The sequence below is a fragment of the Panicum virgatum genome, chromosome 5N, assembly GCF_016808335.1.
Source record: "Panicum virgatum strain AP13 chromosome 5N, P.virgatum_v5, whole genome shotgun sequence".
Classification (NCBI taxonomy): domain Eukaryota; kingdom Viridiplantae; phylum Streptophyta; class Magnoliopsida; order Poales; family Poaceae; genus Panicum; species Panicum virgatum.
Window position 1 is genome coordinate 70,532,816 of NC_053149.1, and position 26,975 is coordinate 70,559,790.

At 47.8% G+C, this 26,975-nt stretch overlaps 4 protein-coding genes and 3 pseudogenes across 4 annotated transcripts; 5 read left to right on the forward strand and 2 right to left on the reverse strand.

Annotated features, from left to right (window-relative positions):
• Nucleotides 1-1,032, forward strand: LOC120672660 (glutathione transferase GST 23-like). The gene is made up of 2 exons (XM_039953185.1): nt 1-356; nt 439-1,032. Exons 1-2 carry the CDS (start codon nt 165-167, stop codon nt 814-816), a joined length of 570 nt encoding a protein of 189 aa, XP_039809119.1. The 5' UTR covers nt 1-164; the 3' UTR covers nt 817-1,032.
• A 1,194-nt stretch (nt 1,033-2,226) lies between these two features.
• Nucleotides 2,227-4,933, forward strand: LOC120671966 (annotated as a pseudogene).
• LOC120671967 (probable glutathione S-transferase) lies at nt 4,857-5,873 on the reverse strand. The gene is made up of 2 exons (XM_039952246.1): nt 5,428-5,873; nt 4,857-5,346 (listed from the first exon to the last, which is right to left on the reverse strand). Exons 1-2 carry the CDS (start codon nt 5,737-5,739, stop codon nt 4,978-4,980), a joined length of 681 nt encoding a protein of 226 aa, XP_039808180.1. The 5' UTR covers nt 5,740-5,873; the 3' UTR covers nt 4,857-4,977.
• A 286-nt stretch (nt 5,874-6,159) lies between these two features.
• Nucleotides 6,160-9,783, forward strand: LOC120675133 (annotated as a pseudogene).
• A 328-nt stretch (nt 9,784-10,111) lies between these two features.
• Nucleotides 10,112-12,391, forward strand: LOC120675831 (annotated as a pseudogene).
• A 6,444-nt stretch (nt 12,392-18,835) lies between these two features.
• Nucleotides 18,836-20,085, reverse strand: LOC120671884 (glutathione transferase GST 23-like). Its single transcript, XM_039952145.1, has 2 exons — nt 19,527-20,085; nt 18,836-19,463 (listed from the first exon to the last, which is right to left on the reverse strand). The coding sequence occupies exons 1-2, from the start codon at nt 19,839-19,841 to the stop codon at nt 19,005-19,007; spliced, it is 774 nt and encodes a 257-aa protein (XP_039808079.1). The 5' UTR covers nt 19,842-20,085; the 3' UTR covers nt 18,836-19,004.
• Nucleotides 20,086-24,248: 4,163 nt separating this feature from the next.
• Nucleotides 24,249-25,567, forward strand: LOC120676725 (probable glutathione S-transferase). The gene is made up of 2 exons (XM_039958051.1): nt 24,249-24,767; nt 24,873-25,567. Exons 1-2 carry the CDS (start codon nt 24,402-24,404, stop codon nt 25,242-25,244), a joined length of 738 nt encoding a protein of 245 aa, XP_039813985.1. The 5' UTR covers nt 24,249-24,401; the 3' UTR covers nt 25,245-25,567.
• The last annotated feature ends 1,408 nt before the right edge of the window (nt 25,568-26,975 follow it).

The window sequence follows — 26,975 nt, forward strand, 5'->3', positions numbered from 1 at the left end:
TCATCTGGTCTTTGTAATGTCAGAAATAAAAGGCGCAAGCATTGCGAATTTGGGAGGGTTTATTTGGGCAAATACAGCCAGTCACTGTTTCCTGGCAGTTTCGTCCCGAGAACAAGCATCAGATCAGATTGCATCATTCACTGAAATTCCATTGACCAAATCGGATGATCCTTATTATTGGGCAGGCACCCAACCCAACTTGTGGCAGTTCCAAGTTCCTCGGCGACAGGGCCGTCTCCGAGTCGCTCGTCATCGTCCAGTACGTCGACGAGGCCTTCGACGGCCCGCCGCTGCTGCCGGCGGACCCCTACGGGAGGGCGGTGGCTCGCTTCTGGGCTCAGTTCCTGGAGGAAAAGGTACGTCCTTAATCGATCGTACCCACCGCTATCCTCATCTAATCCGATCCTGTCGGGACAAATCAAATCAAACTCGTCACAGTGCCTCGGGCCGCTTCGGGTGGCACTGTTCGCGGACGGCGAGGCGCAGAAGGCGGCCATGAAGGAGGCGAGGGAGAGCCTGGCGCTAGTGGAGCAGCAGCTCAGGGAGAAGAGGTTCCTGGGAGGAGACGACGACATCGGCCTCGCCGACATAGCCGCCGGCGGCCTGCTGGCGCACTGGCTCGGTGTGCTCGAGGAGGTCGCCGGGGTGCGCGTCCTGAGCGACGAGGAGCACCCGGCTCTGCGCCGGTGGGCGGCGGAGTACAGCTCCAGGGAAGCTGTGAAGGAGTGCCTGCCCGACAGGGGCCGCCTTCTCTCCTACTTCGCCGGGATCAGGGAGAAGTGCGTCTCGCTGGCCAACTCGATGCTGCCCAAATGAACATTGAGCTCTGCTCAGCATCATCTAGTAATGAAAATGCATTAGCATGTTTGTGTTTGGTCGGCCGTCACCGTACTGTCCTCATCGCACTCGCCACCTACTGCACGTCATTAGGACCCGCCAGAACTTCGATCGTCTAGTGCCTTTTTTATGGTTCATCTAATGGCTTTTTTTAATCACAAACTTATTAATCAGCAACGGCGTTTGTGGTTCGCATCTACTGACTGATTAAGCGTCACTGTGTTGGCTGTTGGGCACATATATTAATCTGATTTTTTAAAACCCATTGACCAACGATGATGGTTTAGGAAGATGGGCCGAAGGTATGCCTTGCCCCTCGCGCCCAGGGTGACTTAGGCAACAAATGGGCCCATACTAGGTAATTTTGACTAAATCTATCTATAAAAAGGTAATTTTGACTAAATTAATATAAAATAGTATTAATATTTATATTACAAATTAAGTATCATTAGATTAATCATATAATATATTTTAATACTAAATCTATTTGGAGACATAAATGTTAGTGATTTTTTTATATAAATTTAGTTAAATTTGAACTTGTTTGGCTTCTCGAAAAGTAAGAGTTATATTGTTTTTTGGGGACGGAGGGATACTTTTCTGGAAATCACAAAACAAATGTTTTTTTATGGCACGAAACAAATATTTATAAAAAAACTTGACCTGCGGGGGGTGAGACCCCCCCACGGCATTGTTTGAGAGGTAGAATGACATTCTCACAGCAGGCCAAGAAAACCCCCGAACCCCTGCCCCACCCGTACACGGGGGCCCGTCGCCTTGTGTAGGGCCGGGCATTCGGGTTACCCGAAATTTTCGGGTCGGGTAGTTCGGGTTTTAGGAATTTCGGGTTTCCAAAAATGATACCCGAAATCAGTTGGGAAAAAGAAGAACCCGAAAATTCGGGTACCCGAAAATTCGGGTTCGGGTTCGGGTTTTACCCGAATTACCCGAAATTCTGGAACTCCACATATGCAGTATAAAATCAAATCAAATACACCCAACCATACATCCAGTTCACACGTCCAAACCGACAGTTCAAACGAAATTAACTAACACTTCACACGTCCAAACCGTGACAGTTCACACTTCACATATCACAATTAATAAACATAGTTTTGAAGCACACAAATCAAATCATAGATGAAAAAACAAATCATTTCGGGTTGTTCGGGTATTTCGGGTACCGTGGCCCAATACCCGAACTACCCGTATTAATTTCGGGTACCGTGGGTTGGAACCCGGATTAAGGTTCGGGTTTTTCGGGTTCGGACTTTTCGGGTTCGGGCTCGGGTTTTTCGGATTCGGGTATCGGGTATCGGGTTTTCTGCCCAGCCATAGCCTTGTGAGTTAGGCGGGGCTACACAGTGTTTTGGACGTGGGATAAGCGAGGGAGTTTTTTAACCCCAGAGCTGAAATTCGCCCCCGAGGGGGATCGAACCCTGGACCTCTGGGGAGTGCCTCCAGCGATGCTACCACTACGATAGCAGGCCTTTGGCACGAAACAAAACAAATGTTTAAGACTGAGGGAAGCATCCAAAAAGTCCTGATTCCTGAACAAAAGAAAACAAATTGATCAAGTTAAATAAATCCGCAGCCGTCGGCCTTCTGAGCGCAGATGAGAGCAATTAACATAGCCAGTGGTCTCGCGTTTAGAGCAGCCGTGTAGCCTGCTGCCGGTCAAGATGTCGTCGTCGTCGGAGACGGTGAGGCTCATCGGCACCTTCGGCAGTCCACCGCGCCGAGGTAGCGCTGCGCCTCAAGGGGGTGCCCTACGAGCTCATCCTCGAAGACATGAGCAGCAAGAGCGAGCTGCTGCTCACACACAACCCCGTGCACAAGCTCGTGCCCGTGCTCCTCCATGGCCACCGCTCCGTCGCCGAGTCGCTCGTCATCGTCGAGTACGTGGATGAGGTCTTCGATGGGCCGCCGCTGCTGCCGGCCGACCCCTACGAGAGGGCGGAGGCGCGTTTCTGGGCCCAATTCATTGACCAAAAGGTAACATAACAATTAACAAGCCATGGCCGCGGCTCCCATCTCCATCCATAGCATAGAACGTTTCTCTTTCTCGTGCAGTTCGCACTGCCGTTCTGGATGTCGTTCTGGACGGGGGACGACGAGCACAGGAGGGCCTTCGTGAAGGAGGCCAAGGAGAACCTGGCGCTCCTGGAGGAGCAGCTGCAGCTCAAGGGGAAGAAGAGGTTCTTCGGAGGCGACGCCATCGGCTTCCTCGACATCGCCGCGTGTGGGTTGGCCCACTGGGTTGGATTGATCGAGGAGGTCAGCGGGGTGACCTTGGTAAACGACGAGGAGCTCCCTGCGCTCTGCAAGAGGGCCAATTGCTATGTCAACGACGAGACAGTGAAGCAGTGCCTGGGGAGCAGAGATGACCTCGTCGCCTTTTACTCCGCGAGGAAGGAGATTTACATGGCGCGAGCCAGGGCTGAAAGGATTGGGTGCTCTAATCTAATCTAAGAGGGGGAGGGAGTGAATTCGCCAGTCTAAAAATTTAGACACATGTCTCCAATTAGTTTGCATAAAAATTAAATTAAAACAAACTATCTAGATGTGCAACTATGATTGTTCTAGTGTGAAACCCCTATCCCAAAGAGTTTAGCAACCTATAGCCTTTCCTATTCAAGAAACTACTCTATGAAAGTAAAGACATACAAATTGCTAGTATAAAATGCGGAAACTTAATGAGCGGGATAGGAGATAGCAAACTCTTGACGCGGGTGTTTATCCCGTCGTTCGGTTAGCCACAAAGGCACACCTACATCCACGTTGTTGTAGCACTCACTAAGAGTATTGCTACTCGGCCACCAAGTCTCTTCCGTGAACACAATCACGGTCACCTTGGCCCCGAGTTCCACTAAGGAGCTTCTCCACAAAGGATGGGGTCTCCACGTCCCCCGCACAAAGATGTCGTCGCCGTTCCACACCAAGTCAGAGAGTCGATGACGTTGCCGGCGAGCTTCACGCTCCAAGGTGCCGGCGCACCAAAATCTTGTTTTGGTTCCCTAGAGAACCACAGCACAAAGGCTCAAGGCCTTGTAATCACACTCACTAAGAGCTAACCTTTATACAACACTCTCAAAGTGTGCTAAGGGTTAAGAATATGATCTTGATGCTTGTGTATGGCTTGGAGATGTTCTTGGGTGTGTGTGGGATGTCCAGCAACTCCAGCAATCTTCAAATGGCCGGGGTGAGGCATATATATAGGTCACCAAGTCTTGTAGCTGTTGCTCCAACGGTCAGCTGAAAATCTGCGCATCACCGGAAGAACCGATGCCTCTGGCTGAGGTAGCGTCGGTTCTTCCGGTCACTCATAACCCGAAGTAGCCGTTGAACTCCTGACAGCTGACGCAGTGATCACCAGTTGAACCGATGCTTTGTACCGATGCATCACCGGTTCATCCGGTGCTTAAGAATCTTCTCCTGGGCGCTGACGTCATTGCACCGACGCAATACTCCGATGCACCGTCGGTTGAACCGGTGCTGAAGAATCTTCTCCTGGGCTCTTGACATCGTCTCTGGAACATAGGACGTCCAATGCACCGATGCCCCTTTTTGACCCGTCGGTTCATCCGGTGCCCATAAGCTGACTTGGTTTTGATTCCCTTCTGTCATGACGTCGGTTCTTCCGACAACCATCGGATGCACCAATGCTTCATGCGTCGATTCTTCCGGTGCTTCAGACCGAAGAGTTTTCAGGGCGCTGCCCTGAGACCCGCGAGGGGCGGCTCCCCCTCGACCCCGTCCGATAACCGGGTAGCGAAACCCCCGTAGGGGCGGCCCTTAGGGCCTTACTACGCATATCTTTTCTTTCTCTTTGTCATCACTTGAACCTAAAAGGCTGAGAATGATCATCTTAACAATTATATTAGTCCAAGTGTTGTGTTGTCATTCGATCACCAAAATCACTTGAAATGGCATAAATGGTGCCATGTTCCTTACAAGGGCTATTCTGCCCAAGTGATTTCCTATTTTCCTTGTTGGTGTTCTTGTGTTCTTGCTTGCAATAAGTGTAACATGCCTGTCCATTTTATTGAAGCCCACCACACATCGTGTACATGATGATCCTATCCATACATTATTATTGCAAGAGAAACTAAGCCGTACAAATTGCCGCTGCAAAGGACATCATATTGCCTTGAACATCAGTCTGTACTTGTCCATGTTTGCAAGGTAGTGGGCCAGAAGTCGGTCCCTGTCCGGCAGGCACTGCTTGATAGCTTCGTCGGTGGTGTACTCCTTGGCCCACCGGCGCAGAGCAGGGAACTCGTCGTCGCTCATCAGACTCACTCCAGCCAACTCCTCGAGCACGCTCATCCAGTGAGTGACCCCGCACGCGGCGATGTCGAGGTAGCCGATGGAGTTGCCTCCGAAGAACCTCTTCCCCTTGAGCTGCAGCTGCTCCTCCAGGAGCGCCAGGTTCTCCTTCGACTCCTTCACCGACTCTTTCTGCGTCTCTCCCTCCGACCACACCGATAGCATGAACGGCTTGGCGCACTGTACGATCGCCTAAGATCAGTAAAAATCGGAACGGAATAATATTACTTCGGATCATTCGCAACAAGAACAGTTGTGTACCTTGTGATCGATGAAATGTGCCCAGAAAAGTGCCATGGCGCGGTCGTAGGGATCGGCCGGCAGGAGGGGTGGTCCGTCGAAGGCCTCGTCGACGTACTCGAGGATGACAAGGGACTCGCAGACCGTGCGGTCCCCGTGGAGGAGCACGGGGACCTTCTTGTGGATGGGGTTGCGCGTGAGCAGCAGCTCACTCTTGTTCTCCAGGTCCTCGAGGATGAGCTCGTAAGGCACGCCCTTGAGCCGCAAGCCCGCCTCGGCACGGGGGACGGCTGAGCTGCGGAAGGCGCCGATGAGCTTGACCGGCGGCGACATCTCTGCTCAATCCAAGCCACGAGTTGATTCCCTCTTGCTGCAATGCTGCTGTCTTGGCGAAACTAAAAAAAATTGTGTATTTATGGGGATAAACAATCAAGAACGTTCTTGCCTTCTTGGTGCTCTCGTTAGATTTTTGGGTAGTCAATTGTGGTGTGCTGCTGCTTCTCCAAGAATCGAAGAAAGGTCAGCACTTACTTTTGTTTCCTATTCTTATTAACTTCGTTTAGTCAAGCGTCTGTCGTGATATGTGATAAATTTTGTGGACAACAAAAAACAATTATTTGAGCATTTGATTGAATACAGTACAGTGAGAAACTCAATCTTCCACGACAAGCTGCGAGAGCAGCAAAGCTCAACTTCCAAGCTAAAAAATTGAACATCAACACTTTCCTTAGCCCTAGGATAGATCAAGCAAAGATGGGTGAGTCGGTTAAGCTCATCGGTGCCTTCGGCAGTGGGTTCTGCCACCGCGCCGAGGTCGCCCTTCGCCTCGAGGGAGTGCCCTACGAGCTGATCCTGTTAGACCTGGGCAACAAGCACTGCAGGAAATACCTTCATTAGTATCGGGCGCATGCAGCCCTTAGTACCAGTTGCCCCAGCTGGTACCGGCTGGCCGGTACTAAATGAACGGCCCATTTAGTACCGGTCGCAACGTCCGGTACTAAATGAACGGCCCATTTAGTACCGGTCGCAACATCTCGGGCCACCGTGCCTAACTCTCGACCCAGGCACGGCCCTATGGCTCTTTAGTCGTGCCGTGCCGCCCATCGTGCTCACGCTGGCCCGTCGCCATGGCCTGCCTTGAACTGCCGTCCGCCGCTAGTCAAGCAGCGCCGCCGCGCAGATGCTCTTTGCTGTCCCTTGCTGAGCGCCACCAAGTCCTGCGCTGCCGCCGCGCGCGGATGCCCCCCATCGACCGCTGCCAAGTCGCACGGAGAGAGGACTGGGAGCTGCGTTTCTGTGGTCAGAAGCAGCCGAGCAGGACGAATGAGTCACGGAGGAGGCATATAATTTGTGACTTCATGACCATTATATAATGTTTCTCTAAAAATGAATCACGGAGGAGGGAGGAGAAAAGTTGCGGCTAGGAGAGAGGAAAAAATGAGAGAGAACGAGAAGGGATTTGTTTTTATACCTAAAGCAAGTCAATCCAACGGTTAGAACTACTACAAATCAATCTAATGGTTAAGAATAACCGGGCCACCATAATATCAGCCCATTTATCGTGTCGTGCCCGTGCCGGCACTACGAACCGGACTTGCGGCCCAGGCACGGCCCGGGATCGTTCCCGTGCTGGCACTGACACTATGGAACCGTGCTCGGGCTGTGCTAGTGTCGTGCTTTTTCGAACCGGGCCCGTGCCGGCCCATTGTGCTTAGCCCATTTGGCCATCCATAGTGCGCGTGCTCCTCCACGGTGACCGAGCAGTCTGCGAGTCCCTCATCATCCTCGAGTACGTCGATGAGGCCTTCGACGGGCCGCACCTCCTGCCGGTCAACCCGTACGAGAGGGCCGCCCCACGCTTTTGGGCACAGTTCATCGATCAAGGTGATTTCTGATCTTTTTCCTGGTTTGAGAATTTTTTTTTGAGAAAACTACGGCACCCCTCAGGGTGCCTGAAATTTTATTGCAAATTTATGACAGAACATGTACGAGGATTTTTACACATATTACACGGTGCTAGATCACTAGCACAAAAGAGTAAAAGGAAAGGACAAGGAAAAGAAAGTTAGGAAATTCATCTACAAACTAGAAGCCCTTTTTACATCTGAAAGAAATTACTCCACTCCATGATCTTCATCCTGTCAGAGGGGGACGTACGACCAGAGTTCCAGGTCTCCCTTGCACCGAGCAGCGATCACCAGATTCGTCTCATCAGTTTGCCGAAAGACCTTCGCGTTCCTTCATTTCCAGATATTCCACAGCAAGCAGGTCAAGATAGTGCTTTTTATCCTAGCATTGCTCTCTTGCAATTGATTTTCCAGCCACAAATGCTCAACTCCAAGGGTCGGCGACATCGAGCTCATATCAAAACCACAGTAGTTCCAGAAGCTAGTGCTACGGGGACAGGCGATGAAAAGGTGAAAGCAGTCTTCCTCAGCAGGGCACGATGGACACTGTCCAGATGTTTTCATGTTGCAATGATGCAAGCGGGCGTTTGTACTTAACCTTTCTCGGTGCAGCAGCCAAAGAAAGAATTTACACTTTTGAGGAGCGAAGCTACACCAAATAGCACGTGCAAAAGGGTCATCAGGTATGTTTTCAAATGAAATGAGGTAGTGATCTTTGGAGGTTGGAACTTTCCCATTTTTTCTAAGCACTCTCTTATCCAAGACGTCTGGATTTAATTGGACAGAAGTCATCAACGATTGGAGCTCAATCAGTTCAGTCTCCGCAGCATGAGTTAAGCGGGGCCTAAGAGTGAAATTAGGCACTTGTGGAGAGAGTACTAAAGCCACTGAAGCATTTGGCCTAAGAGTATGGGAGAAAAGAGCAGGAAAGGCTATAGCAAGAGTTTCAGTTCCCCACCAAAGATCATTCCAAAAAGCAGTCATTCGTCCACTGCCCACAACCACTTTGGTCTCATCTCTGAAAGAAGGAAGTAAAGCATATATGTCTTTCCAAATGGGGGTAATCGACGGGTGGTCATCACCAAAATCAAAGTCATTGGTCCAACCGTACTGTTGGCGCAACCATTCAATCCAAGGAGCAGGCGGGGCACAGTGGAATTTGTAGAGAAATTTTTTGAGAAGGCTCTTATTTTTTTTGTATTAAATCAGGGACTCCCAAACCTCCCTTGCATTTTGGTAGGCAGACATCTTCCCAAGCGACTTTACATTGGCCACCCCGACAAGTGTTTTCTCTAGTCCACAGAAAGGCCCTTTGACTCTTAACGAGCGCATCCGTAGTCCCTTTAAAAAGGAGGAGCGAGACCATAGCATAAACCGAACTGGAGGCAAGAACAGAATTCACAAGAACCGTTCTCCCCATTTCATTTAGGAGGTGCCCTCTCCAACCAAGTATTTGTCAGAAGCAGCAATCAAAGGGAGAAAATCTGAAGTGCAGAGTTTGGTGGGGGATAGAGGCAGGCCAAGATAAGGTTGGGGGAAGGAGGAGATTGGGCAGCCAAAAGAGGTGGCAAGAGAGGTAGCGAATTCGGTATTAATGCAAATGGGGAGGAAGGTACTTTTTTCAAAGTTTATGTGAAACCCAGTTGCAGAAGAAAAGATTTGCAAGGTGTTTTTTAGCGCAACGAGTTGGCTTTCATCAGCTTTGAGGATTATAAGAGTGTCGTCAGCGTACTGTAAGACGGGACATGGCATTGTAGGGCAAATATGATGCTGAAAAGCTCCATTGGCTGACGCATTGGTGATTAACTGTTGTAGCACATCAGCTACTAGGATAAAGAGATAGGGAGAGAGGGGATCACCTTGACGTAAACCTTTCTTGCAGTTTATCCATTTACCAGGAATACCGTTGAGAAGGACGGCCGTCTGGCTAGTGGCCAAGATGATCTGGATCTACTGTCTCCATTTCAAAGGAAAGTTTTTTGCTCGGAGGTCAGTATCAAGCGCTGACCACTCCTACTGACGAGTAGCGACTTGCTCTGGTTCGAGAATTTGTCCATGCCTACTGCCGAGTAGCGACTTGCTGGAACATGATTGATAGTGCAGTTCCCAAGGCCGTTCTGGATGTCCCTACTTCTCGACGGACGGCGAGTCGCAGCAGCGCTTCCCGACGGAGGCGAAGCGGGACCTGTCGCTCCTGGAGGCGCAGCTCAAGGGGAGGCCCTTCTTCGGGGGCGACTCCATCGGCCTCGTCGACATCGCCGCCAGCGCGCTCGCTCACTGGCTCGGGATCGTGGAGGCGGTCTGCGGGGCGGCGCCCCTGCTCACGGACGAAGCGTACCCGGCGCTGCGCCAGTGGGCGAAGCGCTACGACGCCGAGGAGACCGTGAAGCAGTGCCTGCCCAAGAGGGATGAGCTCGTTGCCTTGTTCTCTGCGTTCAAGGAGACGCTTCAGGCAACCTCGCAAAAATGAGACATGCATGTTTCGGTGTCAAAAATAAATAATCGGTGTGCTGTGCACGTGTTTCTAACGACCACGATGCTCTTATATATATATATATATATATATATATATATATATATATATATATATATATATATATATATATATATATATATATATATGAGATCGCGATGTTCTTGGATTGGAAATTTGGAATAAGATGCTCTCTATCTCTGTGCAATGGCTCACCTCTACAGAGATGAAATTTGGACGGTCAGCGCTGGTGTTTTGACCGTGCATGCTTCTTCCCCACCGTCCGATCTTCGTATGCTGTAATCAGGCTCTTTCCTTTCTTTGACCAGTCACCCGCACCCGCTGAGCATTTTGCACTTCTTCCCCGTGCGCTCGCCGTTACGCCATCGAAGCCCCCCTCCCCCGCCGTCTCGCCTCATGCCGGCATGCCCTAACCTCGTCGATACGAATCGGATCTCGCCGCTGATCAGATGGATCATACTCTCGCATTCTTCCTTGTCCGCATCGCCTTTTCCCTTCCACCTTGCTGGTGCCGGCGCCGGATCGCGCCCGCAATAGCCCTGACCACCGATTGAAACCCTAGCCGCGCCGCCGCCCGCCGTCGGGGCGCTCCTCGACTGTCGACACGTCACTTCTAGCCGGGCTTTTTGAGGTGTAAGTTCTCATTCTTCAATCTGTAAAGGTCGACTTCAATTTGAATGCTCGCGCACGCCTGATGGCTCTGTAATGTTCCGTAGGAGCAAGTTGGTTAAAACTGTTTTTTCCCCCACATTACTATGCAAAATATGCAATGCACGGAACTGGAAACGGATATGCTCTTAGTTTGCACCGAAATTGGAGCTGGGGTATCGTTTGATGTCCGTTGCATCCTAAACAGATCAATTTGTAAGTTCAAATGCCGACTCTTTGCCCCCTACTTTAAATCTATCAAAGCTGAAACGCATTCTTCACATTTATGGTTGTCAGACATCTTCATATTTCGAATTGAGAGTTCCAAGACCAAACAAAACGAAGTCTCAACATCTGAATTGGATGTTTTCGTAAACCAAAGTGAAAGATGAAAACCTGAACTTTTGTACTTACGGTTGTTAGACATCTTCTTATTTTAATTCCAAACTTCAATCTTTCAAAGCTGAAATGCATTCTTCATATTTACGGTTGTTAGACATCTTCATATTTTGAATTGAAGTTCGAAGACCAAACAAATTAACCAAGTCTCAACTCGCAATATCTGAATTGGATGTTTTCATAACCCAAATTGAAAGAGCAAAACCTGAACTTTGGTACTAGTTCAGAGTGACGTTCCATCTTCAGATAGTGTGAAGTGAAAGTTCTAAATAAAAATTCCCCTGGTACTAACTGAAGCTCGCTGACCTATATGTTTGCTAGAAAAATGCCCACATATTAATTATTTATATGCTGAGGTCACTGCTTATGCCAGCCATACGGTTCATTACATAGCCTGTCTAGCTTGCACTATGACTAAATATTTTAACGAAATTTGCCTGATCTGCTCATGTATTGATTCTATATTTTAGGCAAATCAAATCCCTTTGATTTCAGCTGCATCAATCCTGGTGACCATTTTGACTAACGGCTCCACCTGTAGGTTTGCATTCAACGATGTTTGTCGGGCCAAGGTACCGATGAGATTTTTTTTATTGTTGTTTTGTGGACTGAAGCAACCAAGCAACTTCTTCCTGGTCAGATGATCGTCTAAAGAAAAGTAAATGAAAGAAACAAGAAGAGCTTCATCTTCTCGGAGAAGAAGAAGCATTCTTGATTACCGCTCTTATAAATAACGGGAATGGTTTAGTAAGATAGCCGCGAGTTGGAAAGATAGCAGAAAGATGTCTCCACCTGTTAAAGTCATCAGTGCCTTGGGCAGCACATTCTCACACCGCGTCGAGGCCGCTCTGTGTCTCAAGGGCGTGCCTTACGAGCTGATCCAAGAAGATCTCAACAACAAGAGTGAGCTGCTGCTCACGCACAACCCTGTCCACAAGAAGGTGCCTGTGCTTCTCCATGGCGATCAGGCCATCTGCGAGTCCCTCGTCATCATCGAGTATGTTGATGAAGCCTTTTTGGGGCCGCCCCTCCTGCCGATCGACCCCTACGACCGTGCCATGGCCCGCTTCTGGGCTAACTTCATGGATAATAAGGTACTCTCATCTTTAGAAGCCGGTCCATATAAAATCTAAACATCTGCTAGTTGTGCTAACACTGTCAAACAGCTTCTCAAGCCGTTCTGGCTGGCACACTTGACTGAGGGCGAGGTGCAGAAGGGATTTGCGAAAGAGGCCAAGGAGAACCTGGCGCTTCTAGAGGTGCAGCTCAGGGGGAAGAGGTTCTTTGGGGGTGACACCGTTGGCTACATCGACATAGTCTTTTGTTGGTTAGCTCCTTGGCTGAGTGTGGTTGAGGAGGTGACTGGAATGACTGGTAGACGAAAGCGAGTACCCTGCTTTGTGCCGGATATCCATACGGCCAGAATAGCATTAAGATTGGTGGTTCGTGAGACCCAACAATGTATTTCAACAGTACTCTACAGCGATACAGTTCATCTCCTAGTACGAGATTTCTAAATAAAATACATTCGAGGAGAGGAGGAGGCTTCCCGCAACGTAGCGTGTCAGGAACACGTGGACGACAGTTCTGGATAAAGGAATCTTGAACAGGACCAGATATTTTTTTCAACCGGACGCTCGTCTGGCCCAAGCCCAAGCAGCAAGCATCATTCCTGTTCATATGACTCCAACTTACTTACAAGAGAACAAGAGATGCACTAATCTAAAATCAATAAGAAATGTCCATTTTTTTTAAAAAAAATATGAGATAGTTTCCTATATAAGAGCACATGAGGATGCTTATTTGGAACATGTAAGGTACATATATTTTTGTGCTTTATTTTTTTCACCAGAATTGTACAATAGTCTTGCTGGTGGGCATGAAGCACTAATCTTCCTACATCACAAGATTTAAGGTAAAATGTTCATCATCACCAACTCAACATGGCACTGCATAAATTAGAAAAAATATTGTCTATGACCAACTGGATAAATGTAGGTTTGAGGGTGCAAATACTTTTGTACAAATGAAACTAAAAAATTTCATTGAGCGACAAAAGCACATGATTCGGCCACATGCACATATTCACAAGATTAACTAAACCCATCGGGAGTTACACAAAAAAATTTGGATGCACATTTCCTGGCTCATCTTTTGTGCACGGATAGACCAGTAGAGTTTCCACTTCCATTTGCAAGGTGATGCAAATAGTTCCACAACAAAAAAGAGAGAAAATATTAATATAAAGGTGCACATACTTTGGTGCACGAATAAAATCGGAAATGTTAAATATAAAGATGCACATAATTTATTGCATGAAAAAACAGAATTCAAAGTCATGCACATGATTTTTTTCCATTAGGGGGGAAATCATATCAACTAGATTTAAATTCAAAGATTTAAATCTAGAGCAGCACATATTTTTGTTCATCAGTAAATTTAAATTCGAAGTCATGCACTAGATTGCACATAATAAAAATAAAAATGTGAGGAGTCCAAAATGCACATATTTTATCCACAGAAAGAATCAAACTCAAATTGGTACACACAGTTTTCAATGGAATAAAAAGTTCTTACGTTCTTTGATTTACAAGATGTACATATTTCAATTGAAATGTGAAATTCATGCAACCGGCTCAAATGGACCAATAAATATTAGAAGACACAAATGGATCACTAAACTGCAACTCTCGTATGGCAAGAGACTAGGAAAGAAATCAATCAAGAATAGAAAAAAGATACGTGGCTTGCAAGTGAGGTGGTGGTGTTTAGGAGTAGGATAGAACATGAACAAATCAGTAATTGCAAATCTGTACTAGCATCTTCTCTCCTCACCTCCACGTCCCGCACCACGGTGACCGCCATGGCCTGCACGCCTGCTGCTGCTCTCGCCTAGCCTCTACCGGAACCTGCACTGACGCAGCCTTAGCTGGGGCCTCCGGCTTGGCGTGCTCGGTGCACCTCGCCATCTGCATCAAAAGTCGCCGAGCCTAGCGGAGGGAGGGATTGGAGGCGGAGTCGACGAGGGGCCCCGCGATTCTCCCGACGACTAGGGCGGCGGCAGCGGCGCTTGCTTCCTGGGTGGCGCGGGTGGGCCACGGCGGCGATGGCGGGCGAGCTCGGGACCAAGGCCGGTGATGGTGGGGTTGGCGTCGGAGTCCGTGCCATTGGAGTCGGATTCGGCCACGGTGGAATCCTCGAGGCATGGGGAACGAGGAGCTTGAGCCAACTCATGGCGACGAGCCGACGACCTTGAGGTATGGGGCGACGAGGAGCTTCACGATGGGCCGCGATATCCTCCATGGTTGTTGCCTCCTGGTTCTTGTCCACGTACGGGCACACTCTCAGGCGCCGTGGCGCCGGCGCCGCAGCCCCCACCGGGCGGCGCCAAGCGGGCGCCAGCACGGTGGCCGCATGCCGCGGTAGCGGCGGCTCCCGGCGGGCCGCGTCGAACGGGCAAGGAGGCGACGCCGGCGGTATCTCCCTGGATCAGGACCTCCTCCATTGCCAGGGAAGATTGGTCAAAGCGGAGAAGACGGAGACGACTGAAGCACGCGGAGGACAACACATGTTTTTCTGAAGATTCCAGAACACCCCTTTCTATATTACAACTATAGGCCCGTATGCTATGGTATTAGAAATTATATTTGGACCGTATGACTCTAAAAATAAAAAAACAGCTGGTCGGTTCACGTATCTCGAAGCCTCCGTCCCGCCGCGTTAGCTCATCCCCGCCGTTGATATATCCGGCTCGCCGGAGCCGGGCGGCCGTTTCGATTTTCCGCGTGCTTGCCAGACAGACCAACTCGTCGCCTACTTCACTGAAAACAAGGAGAGGTACAAAATGTACGCCCATGCATGGGCGCAGCAGTAATATGTTGTGTGCAAGAATACGAGTCAACGTGTGGACGGAATAATGTACGAGAATCACATATTTCCTTTGCGGGAATAACATTGGCGTGCCTAAATAAACATGACCATGTCTCAGGCTGATGGATTTTGTGTGAATTCATATGTTTACTGTGTATTTGCGTGATTTGATTACTCCCTGCTTTAAAAACGCAAGACATATTTTGCTGATGTTGATGCAGAGAACCGAGAGCTCCTGGCACATATCGTCATAGCTCAAAGTCCAAGGTCCAAATGGGTTGCTTCGTGATGGAGCACTCTTTTCTTTTCAATGCACTCACTGTCAGGATAATGACTTTGTATCATGGGCGGACCCAATGGATGGGCCTTGTATGCCTTGGCATACCTAAATTTTCGACCCACTAAATAAAAAAAAATTCCATCTCAATTTTAAGCCCAAGCCCCAGACGCCCAACAACAGGAGCTCGCCTATCTCCAGTCCCCTCCCGTCGCCCGCTTCGCTCCGAAAGTCCGAAGCCGTCCGCGTCCGACGCCCCAGGCGGAGGCGAGACGCGACGCCAGGTTGCCGCCGCCCGCCTGCTCGGTTGCTGCGGTCGCCACCCCTTCGCCGCCTTCCCCTCCGGTGACGCCTCCTATCCGGTTTGTTCTCTTGATCTCTTCTCCCCCAATTCTTCTCCCCAATCCCCATCCCTAACCCTAGAACCGCTGCCCCTCCAGCCCTCCAAGCAGGTCGGTGCGATGGCGCCCCCTGCTGCCCTGCCCCCTATAGGCTGGCGCCCGGTGCTGCCTGAAGGCCGGCGGCCCCTACAGGTTGCAGCCCTGTTCGCAACTGTAACACCCCAGGTGTTTATCACCATAACTATAAAGTTAATCCTATGGTTAATATGATTGTTAGCACTAAATCTGCCTGAACAAAACACTAAAGAAATTCTTGCTAGCAATTTAACCTGTGAAATGAGAAAATCTGTTTTGAAATGATTTCTAAATAAAGGTTCGCGTCATTTTTGAAATCAAATAATATTAAAAGGTAGGAACAGGGAAAGAAGAAGGTTTAGCTAAAAATATAGTTGGGGGTGCCAAATGACTCAGTTTTGATGTTTGAACAAATTTTCAAAACAAATCAAGTCGACTCAATTGCAATTTATCTCTTGGAATCATTGTGAACCCGGAACTTCTGGGTGTGAATCCGGAAATTCCGGAATAATCCAGATACTCCGGGCGTGATTTTGTCACCGAGGCCCCACCAATGTTTTAAACCTCTTTCTCTCTCACTCACCAGCCTATATCACTCTCTCTCCCGTCAGCTCTCTCTCTCTCATGCTCTCACTCTTTTCCCCCAAACCCTAGGGCTCAAACCCTCTCTCAATTTGATCTCAAGGCCAAGGGAGCCTCCAATCGGCGTGGAGGACCTTCTACTCCACATGCTCCTCCCTGGGGTGCTGTGGATTCCAAGTTCCTTGCGGGAGAAAGGACTCATCCAAGGTATTTAAACTAGGGTTTGGCACATCCATCTTGTTAGGAGGTTTTAATCGATTTCTTTTGGTCAAGCACATCTATATGCATCCCTAAACTAGTATCACACAGGACCTTGAGTTTTGGCGGGCCAGTTTTTGCACTGCAAGGGTTTTCAGTTTTGGGGGTAGAACTGCGAGCAAACCCGGAAACTCTGGGTATTAACCCGGATACTCCGGAAAATCCGGATATTCCAGATGTAAAATCCGGATATTCCGGGTTTTTGCAGTATTATAGACGTCGGGTTATCTCAAATTAAACTAGAGGGTTCTGTGAGTCAGTTAAATGAAATCCTTTAGTACTCTCTTTTCCTTTTGTGTACATGCCTAGCCTTCTAAATGAGTTTAGTAAGTTTTATTTAAAGGACACACTTCAAGCTAAAACGAATTAAATGAACTCTCATAGTGTAGTGTCCAACCGTTTTCCTTTTAAGCTTGCTTTGTCTTTTTGATACATCACCCATGCATTCATACATCAATATTGTTGCGTTTCATTTAGATACGCTAGATATGCAAAACATGGACGTGCAGCACGCGGTGTTGGAGCCGAACCACAAGACGGTGTTCGGTGGACATCTCCAGAAGATGGAAGGACTGCTGAAGCAACCGAAGACCCGGCCCAAGGTTGGAAGGGCCCAAGGCCGAAAATAATATTAACACTAACTTAGAGTTACCCTCAGACAAGCCCCGGTGCACATCCTATTATTTGAAATTATAACATATATATATATATATATATATATATATATATATATATATATAAATTGTGCATTACGTATAGAAACTGGTTGAAACCCTAGTTGCATGATCCCTAGGTTTCCTTGAGTTTATACTAGTATGTTAGGACGATAGTAATGCTATGCTTAAGAGTTCTCGGTATAAGCCGAGTGACTTCTTGTCACCCGCGAGATTTAGGATGTTTAGAAGTCGAGTAATTTCCGGTTACTCGCGAGATATGTGAATTAGTTATATTTCGACATATGAATTGTTGAATGGATATTGAATGCATGGAAATTTGAGACCGGGCATGAGAGGTGTAGTCCCGTCTGAGTCGGTTAAGGACTGAACCATTGTTGGCCCTGCTGATCATGTTTGAACTGTACTAACCGCATGCCGAGAGTAGGAGATAGTCGAAACCGGTAAGTTTAGTACTGCCTTGCTTCGAAAGTACAGGACTCCATCTAACCTCCTAGGGTAGTCGAGTAGTCGCAGAGAAATGGGGATGCATGTATTACTTTTGGTGGTCTCATGTTGAGCTCGGCTGACCATATGATGGTGGGACGGTCCTGTAGTTCGAGGCGGGGAGGGGAAGGGTTGGTGCGTGAGGTCCGACGGGGCTTATACGTGCCGTGTTGGTTAGGTCCACCTTGCAAGGTTAAATCGGATCGATTCGCCGTCAGTCGCTCTCGGATATGAGCACCTTGATCACTTCGTCGCATCGTAGTGTTATGATGGAATGATGAGTATATATATATATATATATATATATATATATATATATATATATATATATGTTAATGAACACATTAAATTATTATGGCTTGCACCCCTATGGTAGCTATAGTTGGTTAAGCAAATATTAGACTATAGTTAATTTATATAGAATCTGGAGCTAAAATATAGAAATTAAGGAATTACTTTAGTCGCTGTTTTCTGTAAAATAACCACCAGCCAAATGCTTTACATGTCTAGATATGTGGGCTAAGTTATACCCACTGGTCAGGTAAGTCTTGCTGAGTATTAGTTGCTCAGGATTTGTTGTTTACCATATTTCAGGTTTAGGAGCTAACTAGGTGTCATATCGGTGGGCTCGATGTGGCGCCTTGTCTTCATGTTTTGGTAGTTCTCGATTTATTTAGTTTGTTTTATTTATTCTCTAGTAAAAATGCTTTGTAAGTTAGATTCTTTTCCGCTGCTATCTTTTCATTTGCAAATTTTAAATTTAAAGCTGTTTTTGTAAAAGTCTTAATATAATTTGATATTTTTGTAAGATTGTATGGTGCTGGTACCTTCTGTGCTCGCCTTCGTGCGAGACTTCTGGTGTGTTTCGGTCGGCCTGTAGGTTGGAAACAGCCTGTCAAGTTACACTTAATTAAGCTAATGCGCCAGATGATGGCGGTTATGCTTAATTAAGCATTTTAACTCGGCTGTCACAGCAACTCTCTAAGGCTGAAAGGTTTGTTTCAATCTCTCTGAGTTAATTTGTTTTGCAACAAATGTGGAGGATATTTACGTGCCTTATGAAAAATCAGCATCGTTATGCTCGGACTAGAAATCGGACCAGATAAGTAGCTTTTTTCATTGTAACTAGTATGTTTGAAGTATATGTATTATAATTTATGCAACTTTGGTATTTAATTGTTGAATTTAAGATTTGGAATGTAATTTGTGTTCTTGGTAATCAAATTTCTCGGTGAAGTTAAAATTTTATTACCGAATTATATATGGATTGTACTGAATTGCAAGTGGGAAAAAATGCCGTGGCATACCCTTTCTAAAATCCTAGGTTCGCCACTTTGTATGACAGTTCTCTACATTAGTAGCAGCAATGAAAATCTGAGTCAAAATTCCTTAGCGAGAAAGCTGAGATAAAAACCGACTGCGGCATAACATGTCGAGTTTTCTTATCATTCTAAGGTATGGAACAGATCAACAGAACACACGAAACACATTACACATAACCCTATCAATAAGGCCACACACTATTGCAAACGACTTCATCGCATAGTTTGGAAATTGGAACTCGTATTCAGTACAATAACATTTTACTCACACAACACCATGAACGCTTTGGCATGTATATATTGTCACATACTCAGGCCGCCAATATAGTACTTTTGCCCAGTGGTTACTGCTGCACGCCTGCACCATTGCCTTGGCCATCAGCTTGAAGCTGTCCTTCCTTGCTGTGATATAGCCTGCGATACGCTCTGTGTTCGGCAGGCAAAGCTTCACAGCTTCGTCCGAGGTGTAGTCCTTGGCCCAGCGGCGCAGAGCAGGGTACTCGTCACCAACCAGGCTCACACCAGCTACCTCCTCGAACACGCCAACCCAATGAGCCAACGCACTGAGGACTATGTCTAGGTAGCCAACGGAGTCCCCTCCGAAGAACTTGTTGCCACCGAGCAGCGTCTCCAGGAGTGCCAGGTTCTCCTTGGTCTCCTTCACGAAGCCCTTCTGCAGCTCACCCTCCTCCGTCCACAGCGCCAGCCATAACGAATTCCAACACTGCTCAACAAGGCATGTTCAGTGAGTGCACGCGCATGGATGTACTGAAGTGCCGATCATTACCTTCTGATCCATGAAGTGAGCCCAGAAGCGAGCGGCGGCGCGGTGGTTGGGGTCGCTAGGGAGGAGAGGCGGTCCGTCGAAGGCCTCATCGACGTACTCGATGATGACGAGGGACTCGCAGACGGCGCGGTCGTCACCGTGCAGGAGGACGGGAACCTTCTTGTGGATGGGGTTGTGCTTCAGCAGCAGCTCGCTCTTGTTTTCAAGGTCTTCATGGATGAACTCATACGGCACGCCCTTGAGCCGGAGGGCCACCTCTGCGCGGTGGACGGCTATGCTACCGAAGGCGCCGATGAGCTTGACCGGCGGAGACATCGTTGGTTTTGCTTTCTGCTACCTCTTGTAGTCTTGCTTGCTGTAATCTTGCGCATAAATTGTCCATTTTTATAGGGAGGATTTATGACTAAGCGTTGATTTTATTGTTATTACTTATTAGTGCTGCGGAACGCTACTGCTTCTCCAAGGTGAAAAGGACCGAATTATATTGTTTCCTTTGGATATCTGTCTTATCTGTTGGAGATTGGCAGATAGACAGGTATCTTCAGGCTAAATGTTCATATGTTTTTTTAATGAAAATATTGACTCAGAGTCTACAAGCATAGGTACTGTTTAAGAGGACTATTAGAGGTTTAAGGTCGCATGAAGTCAAGCATAGGATCCGGTTTCAACAGTTCACCCGGTTTGCTCGGTTTCAACCGTTGAATTGTCTATGATATCTGGTTTCGTAGTTGAAAGTTGAAAATCGAATTTTTGCATTAGTTCGATGGTGTAAATCGAATTTTTTTCCAAATTTAAAATACAAAGAAGTCTAATTTATACCATGTAGCTAAAATGATAATTAAAAAAAAATGATAGGCACGACTACGAGCAATAGAAAAATAGAAGGAACAAATAAGTTCTCAATTACTCAAAAAAGAAATAGACCACCAGCCAATAGATTATATTTTTTAGAAAAAGGTTTTTAGAAAGTTGTTGAAACAAGAGTGACGTAGTAGTTGCACTAAAATCAAAATAAAGTTAAGCAGAACTAATTAAAATCCATTAATGTGAGACATGCACATATTTATTCGCAGAAAAAAGGCATGTGCGCATATGTCACTGGGCATATGTGATCCTGGCGCAGAGGCGTGTTCTTCTTCCTCCTGCCCCTGATTGTATCACTGCTGCTGCAATGTGTTTAGATCACTTTACATTTTGCATTTTTGTATTTTTTGGAAAGAAATTTTTAATATTTGAAATATTAAATGTAGACTAATCACAAAAATAATTATAGATCTTGTCTGTAAACTACGAGACGAATCTAATGAGCCTAATTAATCCATCATTAGAGCATATTTACGGTAACATAATTAGGCTCATTAGATTCGTCTCGCGATTTACAGTCCATTTGTGTAATGCGATTTATTTTTTGACTACATTTAATACACCATACAAGCGATTTATAAAAATTTTGCATTTTACATTTTAGGATCTAAACAAGACTATTGTGTTCACGGCAGTTTTGTACCTCTTCAGGTTCTCAGTGAAGTAGGCGAGGAGTTTATCTCTGTCCGGAATGCACGGCTTCAGAGCTTCGTGGGAGCTGTAATCCTTGGCCCACTGGACGATGGCGGGGTGCTCGTCCTCCTTCACCACAGTCACCCCCATCACCTCGAATCACGCTGCTCCAGGGACCTACTCCCCCTCTCTTTTTTTTTAATAGTCGTTTTCGGTGTGCGTGCCACAAGTTTGATTCGATTAGTAGAAAATACATATAATATTTATATATTTAAATAAATTTATTAAAAAACTAGATTAAAAGATCTATCTAATGATATCAATTATGTATCATAAATATTAACAATTTTTTATATAAAATTAATTAAAATTATTTCTCGAAAAACGAAAACGACAGTTATTTAAAAACAGACGGAGGGAGTAGTGCTGAAGCGGAGGGAGTAGTGCTGAAGCGGCGATGTCGAGGTAGCCGGGCCCACATGCCCACATGGGCACATAGTATGAAGGAGCAGAACACTCTATATGCCTGGCATAAGCAATGACCTCAGCATAGATCTGATGGCATTTTTTGCTTCCGACTGACTCCAACAAGGGAAGGTAAAATAGGTCATGCATTTCATCATTTGCATTCTACACAGTAGCAACGGCGGCAACGCATTTTTTGTGATCTCCAACAGCTGACGCAAATCGGAATGTGCCTTGCCTCCTCCGTCCATCCCACCCGAGCCCGCCGGCGGCGCCCCCTCCCCAAGCTCCTACCACTCCTCCCTGCCGGGCAGATCAGGGCCCCGCACGGTGGCTCCTCCGTCCCGGCCCTCGACGCCTCGCTCTCGCCGTCCTCCTCCTCCGCCCGCTTCGACCGCGCGCGCGCAGCGGCGACAGCGTCCATCTCCGCCGTGGCCGAGGTCGCCGCGCACCGGCTCATCTTCCTGGACTCGCGGCACTCGCTGTACCAGGTGTTGGTGCTGGCGGACCGGGCGCAGCCGGCGGTGGCGCGGGAGGTGATGCGGGCCTCCTTCGAGGCGTTCTTGATGGTGCTCCTTGCCGGCGGCAACGAGCGGAGCTTCGCACGCGCCGACCACGCCGCGGTGGAGGAGGACCTGCGTAGCCTGAAGCGCGCCTTCTGCACGTGCGGGGAGGGGCTGGTCCCAGAGGACGTGGTGGCGCGGGATGCCGGGACGGCCGAGGCCGTCGTGGACCTCATGGCGCGCTCCACGGAGTGCCTCATCGAGGTGTTCTGCGTCGCGGCGGCCGAGTCCGCCTTGCCGGCGCCACGCCGCTGCCGCTCACGACGCGGGAGGCCCGCCCACGAAGCGGAGGTTAGGAGGGCGCTGCGGAAATGGCGGATCCCGCCGCCCGGCGATGGCTGGAAGACGACGAGGCCCCGCCGCCCGGGATCCGCCGTAGAGGAAGAAGGCCCGACCTTCCCTGCTCCTCCGCGTCCCCTGCTCGGGAGGCGGTTGTGGCAGCGCCGGCCACTCCTTGCCGCGGGGCCGCCGTCTCCCTCGTCGCGCTCCTCCTCCCCGGCTCGGCCTGCTCGCCTGCGGCGGCGCAGGCCCGCCCGCGGCGGCACTCTGCCCGCCCCGCCCTGCCGGCCCGCCACGCGCCGCGCCACGCCTCCACCTCCAGCTCGCGCCGCGCCTCTGCCTCCGTCCCGCGCGGCCTCCCCGCCGCGGTCTCCTCCTCCCCTGCTCCTCCCCGCGGGCTCGCCGATGTTCGCCGGCCGCATATGCATTCGAGGAGAGAGGGAATGCAATTTTGCATTCCCTCTCTCCTCCGACGCAATTTACCTCACCGGTATGCATCTGCTGTTGGAGAACATGCCTCTCGTGAACAGTAGGAAAGGGAGAGGCAAAATGCTTTTGCCTACCTCTGTTGAAGTTAGTCTAAATTTAGCAAGTTTCAGTTTCATGGTTCAATAAAAAAGTTCTGTTTGGGTTGATTCTGATGCGACTGGATTTTGTGGGCACCAGCTGCCCACCTGGTCTCTTTTGGGTGAGTCTCCAATGATTGTCAAAAACAGCTTCACGAGGACCCAAGACGACCACAACTTTTCCCATAGTCGGCGTAAAAAAAAAAACTTTTTGCCATCGGCCGTGTTTGGTTGTCTCTTAGAAAAATTTCATGAAATTTTTTTGTCACTTTGACCATTAATTAGAGGTATTAAATAAAATTTAATTATAAAACAGCCTCAACAGCTATGGTATTGTAGCAGTTACTGCAACTAATGAAGTCTTTGACAGCACGATTTGGAGATGATTAGAAGTGGTTACTGTAGCATCACTGTAACCAATCATGATTAAACTTGTCTCATTAGATTCATCTCGAAAAGTTACACCCATCCGTGAAAAAATTTCGCAAATAAACTTCGTTTAGTACTTCATGCATGCATTGGTCTTTTTGTGAGAAAATTCTCGGGGGAAGAACCAAACACGGCGATCGTCTTCCTCCGTACGCCAACTTCCTCTCCCAATCAACACACGCAGAAGCAGCGATACGATGATGATGTGAACTCGATGGACATCGCCAACTCCGGTGACCGGTGCTTTTTGTGGCCCATGGTTGTACGTATGTATATACTAGGCGCATAATCCGCATATTTGTGTGGCTAGTATTGAAAGTTCAAAAATTTTCATGTCGTTGTATTTTTACATAAAGATTATACTATTTTTTACCATACATCACCCTATTAATTATGTCTTATTGTTGATTAAAACTATTCAAATATGATCTACCTATAATAGCAATTTGATTTGTTGAGCTTTAATAATATTATGCATATAATTATCTTTTTTTTATTTTGATTGATTGTTGTTAGTTTTAATTTTTATTAATAGTATATGTTTGTAACTGATACATAGATAAATGTTATTTTATATTTAATTTTTCATAATGGTATTGGTGGGTGATTTTTAATTAGGTACAGGGATATTTTAGGCTATTTTTTATTATAATAGCAGTGGTTGATAATTTTTATATTTCTATTTTTCTTCGATTAATGTGAAAATTTCTAGACCTTGAAAGCGAACGTGGAGGCTTCGTTTGTTGATCAAATAATAAAATAATAGATTATCTGTGCATGCGCCATACTGCCTTGTATTGGTTGTCTTAATTAGTGAACCAAAAATGATTACTTTGATCTTCAACTGCATCGATCGGTCCCTTACCTGCACCACGTGTAATGTTGGCGTCCACCATAGCATCCAGTGATGTTTATCAGAAAAGGGAGTCTCTTCTATTTCGTTTCGAGAACTGATGGTATGGGACTTGGGAGCAACCCAGCAGCTTCTCTGGAGTGGGATGACGAAACAGTTGACCAAAGAAGAAGAGAAGCAGCATCAGATCCACACCTTTGACTAGTACTATAAATAGCAAGGAATGGTTCAGTATCGTTTGGCCAAGATAACAGCAAGTGGATCGGAGATGTCGTCATCCCCGCCGGTGAAGCTCATCGGTTTCTTCGGCAGCCCGTACGCGCACCGCGCTGAGGCGGCCCTGTGCCTCAAGGGCGTGCCTTACGAGCTCCTCCTGGAAGACCTGCTGCAAACCAAGAGCGACCTGCTGCTCCAGCACAACCCCGTGCACAAGAAGGTGCCCGTGCTCCTCCATGGCGACCGCACCGTCTGCGAGTCCCTCGTCATCGCCGAGTACATCGACGAGGCCTTCGACGGCCCGCCCCTCCTGCCCACCGACCCCTACGACCGCGCCATGGCCCGTTTCTGGGCGGACTTCATCGAAAACAAGGTATCATCATGCTGACTGAATTCAGTGTCCGGCCAGAAGCTCTGCTCTCTGAATATTATTAGTACCAGTTTTACTGAGTCGAACGCTGCTCTCTGAATCGAACAGCTGACCAAGCCGTTCTTCATGGCGCACTGGGTCGAGGGCGAGGCGCGAGAGAGGTTCGAGACAGAGGGCTTGGAGCTGCTGGCGCTTCTGGAGGCGCAGCTCAAGGGGAACAAGTTCTTCGGTGGCGACAGGCCCGGCTACCTCGACATAGCGGCTTCCATGCTGGGTCCCTGGCGCAGCGTCGTTGAGGAGGTGACCGGGGTGACCGTGGTGAAGGAGGACGAGCACCCTGCTCTCTGCCAGTGGGCCAGGGATTACAGCTCCAACGAAGCTCTCAAGCCCTGCATTCCGGACAGAGACAGGCTCCTCGCCTACTTCACGAAGAACAAGGAGATGTACAGAGCTGGCGTCAGAGCAATGCTGCAGCAGTGATTGGGTTTTCTGTGCATTTATCTTAAGGATCCATTGTGCTATTTTGAGGAGCACAAGAATTCTGAACTCATCTATATTGTGCTAGTGTGTTACTCGAGTCAGATTGTAATGACGCTGTTACTTATAAAGCTCCCCCTTTATTACCTGAAATAAGGCATGGAGATAGCCAGTGGCTCACGTGACACGTCACGTGGATGGATTTTGATTCTGCGAATCAACTTGTTCCAATGTTTATTCAGTGTGCTGGTGGTCACTACTCACTGCTGAACTAGAACAATTTTCTCAACTCTATCTTACTATTACTAATTGCAGGTTCTTTTCAAGTCTCTATGTGAAGTCAACTAGGATCAGAGTCGGTCCTCAAATTTCTAGGGCCCTGAGTGTACTAGGAAATCGGGGCCCTTTTATAATATTAATGATAATGATATTGCTTTGAAGCATTTAATGAGTTAATGTAGATACATGTTCATATCGAATAATCTTTTTTTATCATGGATATGCTTTGTGCAAACAGATTTATCATCCATAACAGATGTTTTTTTTGCAAGAGATAAATTAAATGGGTGCTTATAATCACTCACATTGTTGTTCTTACTCTTGATTCTATAAACTCCTCTTCATGCTGAAAATTAAAGAAAAATAGAATTGCACAGTTACTAGTCGAGTATGCACTGGAGTCAAACCTCAATCAATACCTGGTCTTGACCAGAAGATTGGTTCGATCAAACAGATGCTCAGATCTCCTCTCCTAGCCTCATTGCTATGTTCTGTTGTGCTAAAAATTAGGTACTAAATAACATGAGAGGATAGTCACTATTGAATCTATCCGTTGATCAGCAAATAAAGGGACGGTCAGAGAAGGGCAATGGTTTAATGGGCAGACAGTAATCGTAGGTGATCGCTTGATCGGTGATCCAATGGGGTCAGTCTAATAGACTGACGGAGGCGGCAGCCGGCAGGACAGGACCAACCAATGAAAAGATAGAAAGGGGCACACCAATGAAGCAATGAGGCGTCGCTGGACAGGATTTAGTAAACCGTAAGCCAAGATTAATAACCTGTTATATGGACACTATATACCCTGTTCTTACATGCGTGGGGCCCTTAGGAATCGGAGGCCCGTCCCTCTTGCCCCCCCCCCCCCCCCCCCCCGCAGGAGGGGCTCGCTAGTTAACGGGCTCCGAATAGTCGATTTTCCGACCGTTTTTTATAATTTTTTTGTCGCTTTGTGATAAAATTTTTTCTGAAAACTTTTCAAGGGAAAAATTTGACGAGAAAAATATGGGAGAAAAAATTTCAAGAAACAAACTAAAAAAATTAACGAGAAAATTTTTACATTCAAAACAAAAAAAAGCTTGGATAAAAAATTTTGCATAAAAAACAAAAGAAAAAAGCTCGGGTAAAAAAAATTTGCATTCAAAACAAAGAGAAATCAGAAGAAAAAAAAATTTGTAACAAAAATTTGGAAAAAAACAGCAAGCCGCCGCGTCGGCGAGCCACCTACCTCGGCGGCAAGCCGCCGGGCCTCCCCGTCGCGGGCCCGCCGCGCAGAGCACCCCCGCCGGCGGCTCGCCTCCCCGTCGCGCTGCTCCCCTGTGGGCACGGAGCCCACCACACCGGCGGCGGCGCCCCTCCCCGTCGCCGCCGCCGCTCCGTCCCTCCCCGACGCCGGCGCTCGGCCCCTCCTCTTCCGTCACCGGTGCGCCGCCCCTCCGACCTCACGCTCCATGG

What these genes read in the sequence shown, in the direction of transcription:
- LOC120672660 (XM_039953185.1), top strand. Translation starts at nt 165, where the DNA reads ATGATCCTTATTATTGGGCAGGCACCCAACCCAACTTGTGGCAGTTCC. An exon ending in CTCAGTTCCTGGAGGAAAAG is followed by an intron (nt 357 to 438) that starts GTACGTCCTTAA and finishes AACTCGTCACAG; the next exon opens with TGCCTCGGGCCGCTTCGGGT.
- LOC120671967 (XM_039952246.1), bottom strand. Translation starts at nt 5,739, where the DNA reads ATGTCGCCGCCGGTCAAGCTCATCGGCGCCTTCCGCAGCTCAGCCGTC. An exon ending in CACATTTCATCGATCACAAG is followed by an intron (nt 5,347 to 5,427) that starts GTACACAACTGT and finishes GCGATCGTACAG; the next exon opens with TGCGCCAAGCCGTTCATGCT.
- LOC120671884 (XM_039952145.1), bottom strand. Translation starts at nt 19,841, where the DNA reads ATGTCTCCGCCGGTCAAGCTCATCGGCGCCTTCGGTAGCATAGCCGTC. An exon ending in CTCACTTCATGGATCAGAAG is followed by an intron (nt 19,464 to 19,526) that starts GTAATGATCGGC and finishes CTTGTTGAGCAG; the next exon opens with TGTTGGAATTCGTTATGGCT.
- LOC120676725 (XM_039958051.1), top strand. Translation starts at nt 24,402, where the DNA reads ATGGTTCAGTATCGTTTGGCCAAGATAACAGCAAGTGGATCGGAGATG. An exon ending in CGGACTTCATCGAAAACAAG is followed by an intron (nt 24,768 to 24,872) that starts GTATCATCATGC and finishes TGAATCGAACAG; the next exon opens with CTGACCAAGCCGTTCTTCAT.